A 15,702-nucleotide genomic window follows, 5' to 3' on the forward strand; every position below is an offset into this window, starting at 1 on the left:
CAATCCAGGGATCGAACCTGGGTTTCCCACCTTGTAGGCAGATGCTTTACCATCTGAGTCACCAGGGAATAGTAGTAGTAATTAATAATAGTTTGCTGAAGAATGTTCATGTTACTCTCAAAACTGGGAAGTGAAGAAATTTAGTAAAATTAACCTAGACAAAGGTAAAAAGTCATGTTTTTTCCTAAATTGCATCTATTTCTAAAAGATTTACCTTTTGTCACTAAAGGGAGAAGGATGGTTCCTTCTGTTGGTTGTCATCAATCTGTTTCTTATTTTAACTCAAGTCTTTTCACAGTGTCCAGTCAGTTGTGTGTGCTCAGTAAGTGTTACATGTTTTGGTACTTGGAACAAGAGCTGGACCTAAGGCATACCTTGAAAAAGTAGTGAGTGGTTCTGTGTGTATTGAGCCAAAGAATGAATGTCAGATGACTGCAGAAAGTGGAATAGATAGCATATGAGTTTAGTACTTTAATCTGGTGGCCAAGCCCAAAGTGTTCTTCAAGGAACAGGGCTAAAACGATTAGCCTACCAAGAACTAGAGATAAAATTAGAAACATATCAAGTACTACCAAACTGGACACTGCACTCCAGTACATTTCTTACCTGCATTTACTTTGCTTTTCAGGATTCCTCACACTGTAGTGATGTGGTTTTGTACTCTTTAACCTTTGAAAATGGTATGATTTGGGTGTCGCTTCCTCATTGTATATTCTTGCCTTCTTTGTCATAGATTAATTAACCATATAAGGATGGGTTTATTTCTGGGCACTGTGTTCCGTTGATCTACATGTGTGTTTTTGTACCGCTACCATATTGTTCGATGACTATAACTTTGTAGTATAGTTTGAAATCAGTAAGCATAATACCTCTGATTTTGTTCTTCTTTCTTGAGCTTGCTTTGGTTATTACGGTCTTTTGTGTTTCCATACAGGTTTTAGAATTATTTGTCCAATTTGGATTCCTTTTATTTATTTTTCCTGTCTGATTGCTATGTCTAGGACTTCCAATACTATCTTGAACAAAAGAACAATTACTTTTCTAATCTCTACATGTCATGGTTTTCAGGTTATACCACCAAAATCTAAGCACAATGAAATTTTAGGTAGGAGATGAAAATGATTTAACACTTTGACAATGTACTTCTTACTGGGAATAGAACTAGATCCCTGGAAGGACACAGAATCATAATTGATTATTTTGAACTATAGTGTCTATATTCTGTCTTTATGTCTATTTGTACTTTGTATCCGTCTTACACAGTACTTTGCTATACAGATTTAGAGTAAATAACTAATAGATACATGGAAAACTATATAATGCAAATCCACAGTAAAAATACCTGTTCTCCTTCTCTGTTCTCATACCCCCAAAATATAGAACTTCTCTATCCAAACAAATTTTAGGCTGTTGAGATTTGGAAATGGTTGTGGTTCTCAACTTGACTATACAGCCACCAACCAGAAATAATCTTGAGAGATCCTGTGTGTGCTGTGGTATCTGCTCTGCCCCAAAATGGGCAATCACTATATATTACCTTTTATAAATGATAGAAGTGTTCATTGGTTGTTTTTACTTTAAACAAAGACCTGAGGTTTACAAGCTTTGAGTGCATTTTGTTCTGAATAATTTGGATTTTTTTCCTTGATTTTAGTTTCTTAAATAATATATATGTACTTTTTAATCTCTAGAAATAGTTTTTCTTAGTTATCTGTATTGTATTAATCTTTGATTAGTAAATGTCCAAAATGTTCTAGGTATTAAATTATATCATGCCTTTGTGGCATATATATTTGCTTTTAATTGTATGTTGTTTCTAAGTTGCTTAGCTATTTTTCTCCCTTGCTTTCTGCCTAACTTTAGAGTAACCAAATAAGGCAAATGGAAGAAGTAAAGATCTCAAAGAAGAGTAAAGTAGGAATTCTCCCATTTGTTGCTGAATTTGAAGAATTTGCTGGACTCGCAGAATCAATCTTTAAAAATGCTGAGCGTCGTGGAGATCTAGATAAAGCATATACTAAACTTATCAGAGGAGTATTTGTGAATGGTAAGCTTTTGTTACATTATGAAGAAGTTTTTGGTGGTGGTTTTCCTTATTTCTGGTATTTTTGGTCTGTTGTTTTCATTATTTCTGATTAAGTTAGAAGTTGGGGGACAGATGTGTTAATTATTTTCCATAGTCTATAGTCTTTTTTAAGTTTTCTGAAATTAAAGATTTCTTAAATTTGAAAAACAAACAGTACGTAAAGCCCATTTGTATTTACCAGGAGCTGCTTATATTTTAGGGTTCATATGGGCTATCACTATGTAAAATTGAAATTCATTTTTTAAACAGAAAAATGACTTCGTGGATTCCATTTGCATTTTAGCAAGAGTCTTCTCGAGATGATCAACAGTGACGTCTGTATGTGTGTGTGCTTAGTCACTCAGTCATGTCCAACTCTTTGCAACACCATGGACTATAGCCCACCAGGCTCCTTTGTCCATGGGATTCTCCAGGCAAGAATACTGGAAGGGGTTGCCATGCAGTCTGCCAGGAAATCTTCCCAACCCCAGGATCAAACCAAGGTCTCCCACATTGCAGGTGGATTCTTTACCATCTGATCCACCAGGGAAGCTCAAGAATACTGGAATGGGTAGCCTATTTCTTCTCCAGGGGATCTTCCCAAGCCAGTAGTTGAATCTGGGTCTCCTGCATTGCAAGCTGATTCTTTACCAGCTGAGCTACCAGGGAAGCCCAAATTAATGCTGCTGTTGCTGCTGCTGCTAAGTTGCTTCAGTCATGTCCAACTCTGTGCAACCCCATAGACGGCAGCCCACCAGGCTCCCCCGTCCCTGGGATTCTCCAGACAAGAACACTGGAGTGGGTTGCCATTTCCTTCTCCAGTGCATGCAAGTGAAAAGTAAAAGTGAAGTCACTCAGTCGTGTCCGGCTCTTAGCGACCCCATGGAATGCAGCCTACCAGGCTCCTCCATCCATGGGATTTTCCAAGCAAGAGTACTGGACTGGGGTGCCATTGCCTTCTCCGAAATTAATGCTTAAATAGTGTAATTCATCATCTTCCTATGTCACATCACACAGTTAAGTTATAGAAACAGTGTGGATGTGTTTAATTTGAAATAAATGATCTGACTGCATCAATTCAGGAATTTTTAAAGCTAAAAAAATGACAAAAGTAGAATTATCTCAACAGTTACAGATAATACATTTTTTGGTGGAAACAGATTTAGGGGAAAGATGATAAATTATATGATTGAATGTTTATATGGTTGATATTTTTTAAAGTTCAAAGTAGCTTTGCTTTGTCTGATTGTAAAGTAGTATGCTCATTACATACTCCCCAAAATCAGCAAACTAACTTTAAAAATCAAGAAGAAAGTAAAGGTAATTTATAATCTCATCATACAAAGGTAACATTTAATTTTTACCTGTCTAAACTTTTCAATATATCTCTCTCCCTGGTATATATGCACATATTGTGTGTTCTCTGATTTTAAAATGTTTTATCATACCTTACACACTGTTTTGGAACCTGCTAGACTCTATGATTCTAGTGTCTTTCCTTGTCTACTAATAGAGATAACCATAGTCACTTTTAATGATTACATAGAGTTCCATCTATCATTATTTACTTAGCAAATCTGTTAACAGGCATTTGGTTTGTTTCCAGTTTTCTGTATATTTCTGTATATTGTCCAATAATTTCCCTAGGGTCAATTATTAGAAATAATTACTGGGTCAAAAGTTTTGTGTCTGTTGAGTTTCTGCCAAATAACCACACAGAAAGATTATACCTGTTTAGTCCTTTGAGCGTTTGGTGAAAGTTTCTATCACATCTGCCTCGATACCCAGTATTTCTCCGTATTATCAGTCTTGTTATCCTTCGTTAACCTAGGATATAAATCAGTTTTGCTTATGGTATGTTTTACTGTGTAAGAGCTTCCAAATTATATGTCAAGTTTATTCATCTTTCTCTTTATGACTTCTAAGTTTTGGGCCATTCTTAGAAAGTTTATACTATCACAGAATTATTTCTTTAATTAGGTTTATTTTTCTTAGTACTTATGATTGCATTCATTTATTTGCTTTTAACGTCTTAAGCACTTGAACAATTTAGAATTTGTTTGGCTAAAAGATGTGAAATAGGAATCCAAATTTATACATATATATATATGACTGTTTTGGAATGAATTTTTATTTAGGTTTAGGTGGATCCTTCAATACAGTATGTTTTATTTGATTAAGTCCAGAAATGTGCTTACTTCTTAAATTTATAAATGAAAAAAATCATGTAATTTTTCCATAACTAAATGTGGTCATATTCATACCAGAGCATTGTTATATTTTTTTCCGTTTTTGTTTTAGTGGAGAAAGTAGCAAACGAAAGCCAGAAGACCCCCAGGGATGTAGTCATGATGGAAAACTTCCACCATATTTTTGCAACACTTTCTCGTTTGAAAATCTCATGTCTAGAAGCTGAAAAGAAAGAAGCCAAACAAAAATACACAGATCACCTTCAGTCTTATGTCATATACTCTTTAGGACAACCTCTTGAAAAACTAAATGTAAGCATATTTTCATTCAGTATATTTTCCTGGTTTTGAACCTGTGTTTACATGTGAGTAACACAACAGACCGGAGAAGGCAATGGCAAGCCACTCCAGTACTCTTGACTAGAAAATCCCATGGATGGAGGAGCCTGGTGGGCTGCAGTCCGTGGGGTCGCTAAGGGTCGGACACGACTGAGCGACTTCACTTTCACTTTTCACTTTCACACATTGGAGAAGGAAATGGCAACCCACTCCAGTGTTCTTGCCTGGAGAATCCCAGGGATGGGGGAGCCTGGTGGGCTTCCGTCTTTGGGGTCACACAGAGTCGGACACGACTGAAGTGACTTAGAAGAAGAAGAAGAAGAACACAACAGACATTTAAGTTTGCTCATTCATTGGTGCAGGAGATTGGAAGGATGGACTGAGACACTGAAGCTGCTCAGACACTGCTAGATGTTTTATATACATTATTTCTTTTAATTCTTGTAAACCATGATGTGGGGTAAGATAGCATTATCCTTGTTTTACAAATGAAGAAACTGAAAGTAAACAAAAAGTTATAATAATTGACAGGTAGCAAAGCAGGGGGATTAACCATAGATTTAGCCTTTTCCATTATACCAGACTTCCCATATCCCTAACTCAGATGAAGATTTTGAAAACTCTATCAAGATAAAAAGAAAATAAATTGTTTTATTCATTGCCTTTTCTTTATCCTTCCTTTCTTGACTTGTCATTCCTCAGAGCAAATCTGATCTTTAAACATGAGATATGGTAGTTTTAGAGAACTTTGCAACATAGTAGAAGCTTAAATGGACCCTTCTAACAAATTATGTCCACAGTGTGATTAGTCATCTTCTGTGTTTTGAAATTAGAGTCAAATAAAATTTGTCTGTCTTTTGTCGAAACAGTGCCTTATAAACTGAAGAACAGACATATTCCTTTAGGGTAAAGGGTCTGTCTCAGACCTAAAGCCTGCATGATACGTAGTTCAGTTCAGTTCAGTCGCTCAGTTGTGTCCGACTCTTTGCCACCCCATGAATCACAGCACTCCAGGCCTCCCTGTCCATCACCAACTCCCGGAGTTCACTCAAACTCATGTCCACAGAGTCGGTGATGACATCCAGCCATCTCATTCTCTGTCATCCCTGTCTCCTCTCACCCCCAATCCCTCCCAGCATCAGAGTCTTTTCCTGTGAGTCAACTCTTCGCATGAGGTGGCCAAAGTATTGGAGTTTCAGCTTTAGCATCAGTCCTTCCAATGAACACCCAGGATTGATCTCCTTTAGAATGGACTGGTTGGATCTCCTTGCAGTCCAAGGGACTCTCAAGAGTCTTCTCCAGCACCACAGTTCAAAAGCATCAATTCTTCGGCGATCAGCTTTCTTCACAGTCCAACTCTCACATCCATACATGACCACGGGAAAAACCATAGCCTTGACTAGACGGACCTTTGTTGGCAAAGTAATGTCTCTGCTTTTTAATATGCTATCTAGGTTGGTCATAACTTCCTTCCAAGGAGTAAGTGTCTTTTAATTTCCTGGCTGCAATCATCATCCACAGTGATTTTGGAGCCCCAAAAAATAAAGTCTGACACTGTTTCCACTGTTTCCCCATCTCTTTGCCATGAAGTGATGGGACCAGATGCCATGATCTTAGTTTTCTGAATGTTGAGCTTCAAGCCAAACTTTTCACTCTCCTCTTTCACTTTGATCAAGAGGCTTTTTAGTTCCTCTTCACTTTCTGCCATAAGGGTGGTGTCATCTGCATATCTGAGGTTATTGATATTTCTCCCAGCAATCTTGATTCCAGCTTGTGCTTCTTCCAGCCCAGCGTTCCTCATGATGTACTCTGCATATAAGTCAGTGATCAGTGCAAAGAAATAGAGGAAAACAACAGAATAGGAAAAACAAGAGATCTCTTCAAGAAAATTAGAGATTCCAAGGGAACATTTCGTGCAAAGATGGGCTCGATAAAGGACAGAAATGGAATGGACCTAACAGAAGCAGAAGATATTAAGAAGAGGTGGCAAGAATACACAGAAGAACTGTACAAAAAATATCTTCACGACCAAGATAGTCACGATAACGTGATCACTGACCTAGAGCCAGATATCTTGGAATGTGAAGTCAAGTGGGCCTTAGAAAGCATCACTACGAACAAAGCTAGTGGAGGTGATAGAATTCCAGTTGAGCTATTTCAAATCTTGAAAGATGATGCTGTGAATGTGCTGCACTCAATATACCAGCAAATTTGGAAAACTCAGCAGTGGCCACAGGACTGGAAAGGTCAGTCTTCATTCCAATCCCAAAGAAAGGCAATGCCAAAGAATGCTCAAACTACCGCACAATTGCACTCATCTCACACGCTAGCAAAGTCATGCTCAAAATTCTCCAAGCCAGGCTTCAGCAATATGTGAACCGTGAAATCCCAGATGTTCAAGCAGGTTTTAGAAAAGGCAGAGGCACCAGAGATCAAATTGCCAACATCCGCTGGATCATGGAGAAAGCAAGAGAGTTCCAGAAGAGCATCTATTTCTGCTTCATTGACTATGCCAAAGCCTTTGACTATGTGGATCACAGTAAACTGTGGAGAATTCTGAAAGAGATGGGAATCCCAGACCACCTGACCTGCCTCTTGAGAAACCTGTATGCAGGTCAGGAAGCAACAGTCAGAACTGTACATGGAACAACAGACTGGTTCCAAATAGGGAAAGGAGTGCGTCAAGGCTGTATATTGTCACCTTGCTTATTTAACTTATATGCAGAGTACATCATGAGGAACGCTGGGCTGGAAGAAGCACAAGCTGAAATCAAGATTGCTGGGAGAAATATCAATAATCTCAGATATGCTGATGACACTACCCTTATGGCAGAAAGTGAAGAGGAACTCAAAAGCCTCTTGATCAAAGTGAAAGAGGAGAGTGAAAAGGTTGGCTTGAAGCTCAACATTCAGAAAACAAAGATCATGGCATCTGGTCCCATCACTTCATGGGAAATAGATGGGGAAACAGTGTCAGACTTTATTTTGGGGGGCTCCAAAATCACTGCAGATGCTGATTGTAGCCAGGAAATTAAAAGACGCTTACTCCTTGGAAGGAAAGTTATGACCAACCTAGATAGCATATTAAAAAGCAGAGACATTACTTTGCCAACCAAGGTCCGTCTAGTCAAGGCTATGGTTTCCCGTGGTCATGTATGGATGTGAGAGTTGGACTGTGAAGAAAGCTGATCGCTGAAGAATTGATGCTTTTGAACTGTAGTGTTGGAGAAGACTCTTGAGAGTCCCTTGTACCGCAAGGAGATCCAACCAGTCCATTCTAAGGGAGATGGATCCTGGGTGTTCATTGGAAGGACTGATGCTAAAGCTGAGACTGCAATATTTTGGCCACCTCATGCGACGAGTTGACTCACTGGAAAAGACTCTGATGCTGGGAAGGGTTGGGGGCGGGAGGAGAAGGGGACGACCGAGGATGAGATGGCTGGATGGCATCACCGACTCTGTGGACTTGAGTCTGAGTGAACTCCGGGAGTTGGTGATGGACAGGGAGGCCTGGCGTGCTGTGATTCATGGGGTCGCGGAGAGTCGGACACGACTGAGCGACTGAACTGAACTGAACTGAAGCAAGGTGACAAGATACAACCTTGACATACTCCTTTTCCTATTTGGAACCAGTCTGTTGGGACTTCCTTTGAAATCAAATTTAAAGCAGAAACATTGATAAATCCTTTAGAAGCTCTAGCCAATGCAGCAAGACCAAAACATAAAGATATGTAAAAAGAGAATCATACTGGAGTGGACTGCCATTTCCTCCTCCAGGGAATCTTACCAAACCAGGGATCAAATCCGTGTCTCTTGTGTCTCCTGCATTGGCAGGTGGAGTCTTTGTGACTGTGCCACTTGGGAAGCCCTCAGGGTTATAATTACCCCCCTTCTCCAATGCATGAAAGTGAAAAGTGAAAGTGAAGTCGCTCAGTCCTGTCCGACTAGTAGCGACCCTGTGGACTGCAGCTTACTAGGCTCCTCTGCCCGTGGGATTTTCCAGGAAGAGTACTGGAGTCGGTTGCCATTGGCTTCTCCACGTATATATGTTAACGTTATTTTATCTGGTAAAGTAAAATAGTTTTATATATATATAAAACCAATTTTTAACTAATTAAAAATCTGTGTAGAAAAAAATTTTAAATATCTGGAACATATTTGTCTAAAAATTATTATTAAAAATGTAATAATTTAATGAAGAATAAATAAATAATTGCTAAGAAAATTTTAGAGAATAGTCGTGAGGACATTTGACTTGTCAGTATTAAATCATGTTGTGCTCAAGTAAAGACTTGCCAATCAATATGCATGTTAAAAAACCAATTACACTTAAAGGCAACCTGAGAAGAATATTTATAACAGCACAACAGTCAGTGTACTTAATATAAAAGATCTTTTAAAAATCAATCAGGAAAGCACTAAGATCCCAATATATAAATGGGTAAGGATTCTGAATGTACTTACTGAGCATATGAAAAGCAGATAAACTTCATTTCTAGCTGAAGAATATTGAAATAAAACGACAAACCTTTCTCTTTTTTTTTGGCTACACCATTTGGCAAGTGGGATCTTATTTCCCCATCCCCGTCCCGCCACTGCGGATCCAGCCCATGCCTTCTGCATTGGTTAAGGCAGAGTCTTAACCACTGGACTGCCAGGAAAGTCCCCCTTTTTCACTTTTCAAAATGATAGAGATTTTTTTTTTATTATGATAATGCTGATGACAGTATGATAAGAACAAGTAGTCTCATATACTGCTGACAGAAATATAAAGTGATTGAACTTTTCTGGGCAGCAATTTGTGTATATGAAGAATCTTCAGAATACTTAACAATTACACTCCTCAACTGAGGAATTATAGTCCTAGAAATTTACGCTGGACAGTCATCAATAATGTGGGTAAATACCTAGGTATGAAAGTTATTTATAACTGTATTTATATTTTGTTTTTGATGAATAGATTTTGCCAACTTCAAGAAAATAAAAAAATACTTAGTACTGGAGGAATGAATAAACAGTATAGTCATTGGATGGAACATGATGCAGCCATTAAAATTTATACTTTGGGAAAAAACATATAAAATATTAAATGAAAAATACAGCATACAAAATTATAATCTCATTTTCATACACATAAAAAGATTAGAGGGAAATCTAGTCTCTTGAAAGTGCTTATCTCTGAGTAGTGTGATAATAGCTGATTATTATTTTATCCTTTATATTTTCACACACTGAGTTTTACACAGTGGATATATACTATTTTATAATCAGATTTTTTTTTAAATTTACGTGGTAATGAGAGCCGTTCTTAGCCATTGTTTCTTTCCATTTCCTTGAAGCATTTCTTTGAAGGTGTTGAAGCTCGGGTAGCACAGGGTATAAGAGAGGAGGAAGTGAGCTATCAACTTGCGTTTAACAAACAAGAACTCCGAAAAGTTATTAAAGAGTATCCTGGAAAAGAAGTGAAGAAAGGGCTCGATAACCTCTACAAGAAAGTTGATAAACATTTATGTGAAGAGGAGAACTTGCTTCAGGTATGCTTTAGTTCTTTTAACCTACCTAGATTGCACATCCATATATGTATCTATTTCCCCCAAAATATTCCTCTAGAAATGCTATACATTTTTAAATTTTAGTGCAGAAGGAAAGCGCCATATAAAATACAGATGAGATTAAATTGTGAGGAAGAAAGGGATATTTATACAAGTTTATATGGCTATCTCTGTGTATTTTATATTTCTTTTGTATCGTTTTGAGATATTAAGTTGTTTTGCTTTTGTTTGGGGATGGGTTTTTCATTACTTTTTGTGTTTTGTTTTAGTTTGGAGGGTAGTAAGGGAATGGAATGGTGTATGGTACAGTGGAGTGATTCTGAGCATGGGAGCCTGAATATGGGTTCATAATCTGCCTCCAGGTAAAGCTACCTGTTTTGGAGCAACTGTTCTGAGCCTCAGTTTCCTTATTTGAAAAGCAGAAATAATACCTCTACTCTGTAGGTGGACACTAATATTATTGCCATTGCCATTTTATACATGTGAAAATCAGAGCTTAGGTAGAGTAATATGACCATGATCCCATAGCTAATGTATATGATAGAGTCAGATTTAAACCTCAGTTAGAGATGACTAAGAATTACTCTGATTTTAGCATCATGGAAGGTGTCACGAAGGAAAGCATTTATGTTAGTCTCTGGAAGTCAGATACTAACTTAACGGATAAAGTAGAAGTGGCATTCCCAGTGGAAGAAATACTGTGAGCTAAAAGATGAGAAGCAAAAAGTAAAGCTGTTTAGTAAAATAGTCTTAAGCTGACTGTTAGGAATTTAAGATTTGTGAAGGAAATGGCAGCCCACTCCAGTGTTCTTGCCTGGAGAATCCCAGGGACAGGGGAACCTGGTGGGCTTCCATCTATGGGGTCACACAGAGTCGGACAGGACTGAAGTGACTTAGCAGTAGCAGCAGCAGGACTTATAAAGAAAAGTCCTAGGAGAAGGCACTCTTTGAACTGGCAGATAGAAATGGTGTTCGTTTATAGTACCCACCCTCACCAGGTTGTCATGAGACTTAAATAGAATAATGCATACATAAAGCACTTTGTACTGTGCTGATATGAAATAAGTCAAATAAATGTATCCTATTGATATTACTAATATATGTCAGTGTGTGTGTGTGTGTCAAATTCTGCCTTGATAGTTGTCTAAAATTTATTTTTTTATGGGACTGTTGATTCGTTTGCTTTTTTTTTACTGAAATATAGTTGATTTACAGTGTTGTGTTGATTTCTGCTGTGTCTGTCGGCATTTTAGTTTCCACTTCCAGATTATAGAATCCTTTGATTGCTCATGATTAGTCTGACTCATCTTAGTGTCCTCCATGTCATCAAGAAGTGTTTTGCATCGTTAATTTTAGATAAAGAAATTAAACTTTCATCTGATGTGAAATTTCATTTAATCCTTAGTCTTATTTCATACATAGTTGTGCATAGCCACATCTGAGTTGGATATTGGAACAGATATAATAACAGCTAAAATGTAATAAAGATTACTGTGTCCAGCACTGTTCTGAACACTTCATACATTCACTCATTTAATCTCATTTGAACCTGTGCGGAAGGTATTATTATCACTACCCAGTTTACAGATAAGGGGCTTGAGGCACAGAAGAGTGGTGTAACATACTCAAGGTCACTCGAGGGGTTAGGAATCTCGCTTAAGAAGGTATATTTTTTACTGTTGTTCAGTCGCTTAGTCCTGACTCTGTGACCCTATGGACTGCAGCACACCAGGCTTCCCTGTCCTTCACTCTGTCCCAGTTCAGTTCAGTCGCTCAGTCGTGTCCGACCCTTGGACTGCCCAGAGTTTGCTCAAATTCATGTCCATTGAGTCGATGATATTACCTAACCATCTAATCCTCTGCCACTGTCTTCTCTTCCCACCCTTAATCTTTCCCAGTATCAGGGTCTTTTCCAGTGAGTTGGCTGTTCGCATCAGGTGGCCAAAATATTGGAGCTTCAGCTTCAGCATCAATCCTTCCAGTGAATATTCAGGGTTGATTTCCTTTAGGACTGACTGGTTGGATCTCCTTGCAGCCCACGGGACTCAAGAATCTGCTCCAGCACAGTTCGAAAGCATCAATTTTTTGGCACTCAGCCCTCTTTATGGTCCAAGTCTCACATATGTACATGACTACTGGAAAAACCATAGTTTTGACTCTACAGACCTTTGTCAGCAAAGTGAAGTTTTTGCTTTTTAATATGCTGTCTGGGTTGGTCATAGCTTTTCTTCCAAGGAGCAAGCATCTTTTATTTTCATGGCTGCAGTCACCGTCCACAGTGATTAACTATTATGCTATCCTAAATGCTTAGAATATGTCTTGACAATATTTCTACATTCTTGTTTACGTATTATTTCCATTTGTAGTTTAGTGACTCTTATTTTCATTTTTTATAGGTGGTGTGGCACTCCATGCAGGATGAATTTATTCGCCAGTACAAGCATTTTGAAGGTTTGATAGCTCGCTGTTATCCTGGATCTGGTGTTACAATGGAATTCACTATTCAGGACATCCTGGACTATTGCTCCAGCATTGCACAGTCCCACTAAACCTTATAAAAGAAGAAAAGATAAACAAAACGAAACACTCTGAGTACACCAGACACTATTCAGAAATACCAGGCAACCATTTTGAGAACTCAGACTAGAAATTTTATGTATCACTTAATGTCAGATAAATGGGTATTGCGTGCATGCTCAGTTGTGTCTGACTCTTTGCAACCCCATGGGCTGTAGCCCACCAGGTTCCTCTGTTCATGGAATTTTCCAGGCAAGAATACTGGAGTGGGTTACCATTTTTTACTCCAAAATGGGTAATACCATACCACATATATTCAAGAGCAAAACTACCAACCTGTGTGGCAGTTTTATTCGCCCAGTAGGTTGTGTACTAACTTAAAGCATTTATCTCATCATAAATGCCTTCATCATTTTTCTACGACTGAACAGAAAATTTTCCTTTATTGTCTCGCTTCTTGTATTTGGGGAGTGGTCATCCTATATGTAATTCATTGAGAGTTCTTCAGCTTTCAGTAATTCAGTATTGGTTACAAGTCATGTAACTACTAAAATACTGTATCGAACTTTTCCTTCTGAATAACTAATGTGTATATGGATAAGGCTCTTGTGAAGATCAGTTGTAGACTTGAATTTTGAGGATAATGTGATTCCGTGTAACAGTCTGAAATACATTTTCCAAAAAGTTGAAATGTGGTAATATTATTCTTAAATTTATCATGTGCTGTCATTTCTATGAAAGCAAGTTCTTAAAAAATAAATACATAAGAATTATTACATGTCATTTACCATAAAACATAGTGGTACTCAGGACTGAGAATCATTGCCATAAAGAGACTCGTGTCCTTAATGCATAAACACAAAGACCCTGTCAGTACAGTGGCTTCATTTTTTTTTTAACATTTTTTTATTTTTGGTTACATCAGGATCTTCATTGGAGAAGGAAATGGCAACCCACTCCAGTGTTCATGCCTGGAGAATCCCAGGGATGGGGGAGCCTGGTGGGCTTCCGTCTATGGGGTCACACAGAGTCGGACACAACTGAAGTGACTTAGCAGCAGCAGCAGGATCTTCATCGTAGCCTGTGGGCGTCTCTCTAGTTATGGCACTTAGGCTTAGTTGTCCCATGGCATATGGGATCCCAGTTCCTGGACCAGGGATCAACCCACATTCCCTGCATTGGAAGGTGGATTCTTAACCACTGGGCTGCTAGGAAAGTCCCTCAGTACACTTTTAATAGCAAAAAATTGCAAATAATCCAACTTTTCATTAATAGTAGATGGAAAAATTAAGGTATAGTCATTATTTGCCAATACAGTAGTGAAAATTAGTGAATTTTATCTACAAAAAATAGTGCAGATAAATACCAGGAAAATAATGTCAGATTAAAAAAAAAAAGTCAATCATGGAATATATACCATATGATTCTATTAATGTAAAAGTTCAAAATAAACAGTATTTAGAGTTACAAGTATGGTATAACTGAGAAAAAGCAAGGAAATGATCATAAAATTCTGGAGTGATTAGGGAGCAGGAAGGTAAGATTATGGTATCTAACAGGGGCAGGATTTTAAAGGTATGTTATTTTACTTAAACTGGGCAGTGGCTACATGGATTTCATTGTACTATGATATTTTATACCTTCCACATACTTTATAAATCTTATTAGCGCAACATTTAATTTAAAAACAAAATCAAACTCATATGTGTGTATATATTCTTTATTGACATAGGAAAAAACCTTAAAATTTGTAAATGATCTGGAGCCAAAGAAGATCCAAGGTTGGTTGGATTGCTCAAGGTCCAAGCCAGGTATTATCAGAGCTGATATTCCACACAACAGTGACCTCCCTCTCAGGAATGTTACAGATATAAATATATTTAAACATCTAAAGACCAAACAGGCCAAGGTTACCTGAGGTGGTATGGCTCTTATTTAAAGAAAAGGCAGATAGCAAAATACTTACTAGAAAAGAATCCAAAAAAGTAAGCACCTCAAATAACAAAGTTATCTAAATAACTGGATAGAAATTTTGAGAAAGTAAGATGTACACGATTCCTATTAGAGATATACATTGGTTAGTTAATGTCTCAGTTTATATTTGTGTTAGTATCCGTTTATTCTAAGGAATTAGAAACTAACAGTTTAATACATACAGCTTTTCAAAATTAAAAAGATATTTTGAATGAAAAAGAAAAGGCAGTGGATGACTCTCATCAGCTACAATTTTTTAGATCTTAGAGATCTGTAATATTGTATGCTACAGATGGGATAGGAGAAGAGCAACATATAACTTAGAGAATATAAAGAAATGAAAAAGTGCTGAGAACGCAAAAATGGCTATGCCAGGAAGGTTAAATATACAGTGGTGTCTAAGAAGTAAGATTATTAATTCTCATAATCCTGATGCTGGGAAAGAATGAGGGCAGGAGGAGAAGGGGATGACGGAGGAATAGATGGTTGGATGGCATCACCGACTTGATGGACATGGATTTGGGTGGACTCCAGGAGTTGGTGATGGACAGGGAGGCCTGGCTTGCTGCAGTTCATGGGGTCACAAAGAGTCTGACATGACTGAGCAACTGAACTGAACTCTATGTTCTGGGATCTTCTGCATCTGCAAGTCCCCAACTTTAATGTATGTATGAAACAACCAGGAATCTTGTTGAAATACAGGTTTTGTGTGATCAAAGACTGCATTGTTAGCAAGATCCCAGGTAATATCGATGCTACAGGGCTGTAACTCACAGCTGAAGTTGCAAAGTTTTACAGTGGTGTCAGTTCGATTCAGTATCTCAGTCGTGTCCAACTTTTTGCAACTCCATGGACTGCAGCACACCAGGCCTCCCTGTCCATCACCAACTCCCAGAGTTTACTCAAACTCATATCCATTGAGTCAGTGATGCCATCCAACCATCTCATCCTCTGTTGTCCCCTCTCCTCCTGCCCTCAATCTTTCCCAGCATCAGGGTCTTTTCACATGAGTCAGCTCTTTGCATCAGGTGGCCAAAGTATTGGACTTTCAGCTTCAACATCAATC

At 38.1% G+C, this 15,702-nt stretch overlaps 1 protein-coding gene across 6 annotated transcripts in view; it reads left to right on the plus strand.

Moving 5' to 3' along the window:
• EXOC1 (exocyst complex component 1) overlaps window positions 1–15,130 on the plus strand; it is a 63,582-nt gene extending 48,452 nt beyond the window's left edge. For 3 of the 6 annotated variants that reach the window (XM_055434241.2, XM_055434238.2, XM_055434239.2), the window contains exons 17-20: window positions 1,864–2,047; window positions 4,367–4,566; window positions 9,933–10,127; window positions 12,542–15,130. In XM_055434241.2, coding sequence (XP_055290216.1) covers window positions 1,864–2,047; window positions 4,367–4,566; window positions 9,933–10,127; window positions 12,542–12,694 — 732 coding nt within the window. In that variant the 3' untranslated portion in view covers window positions 12,695–15,130. The remainder of the gene's footprint in view (window positions 1–1,863; window positions 2,048–4,366; window positions 4,567–9,932; window positions 10,128–12,541) is intronic. The other 3 variants (XM_055434242.2, XM_055434243.2, XM_055434244.2) reach the window with 3 other exon arrangements.
• Window positions 15,131–15,702: the final 572 nt, after the last annotated feature.

Source organism: Moschus berezovskii, chromosome 5 (assembly GCF_049115385.1).
Source record: "Moschus berezovskii isolate FMDL1 chromosome 5, NW_MosBer_1.0, whole genome shotgun sequence".
Classification (NCBI taxonomy): domain Eukaryota; kingdom Metazoa; phylum Chordata; class Mammalia; order Artiodactyla; family Moschidae; genus Moschus; species Moschus berezovskii.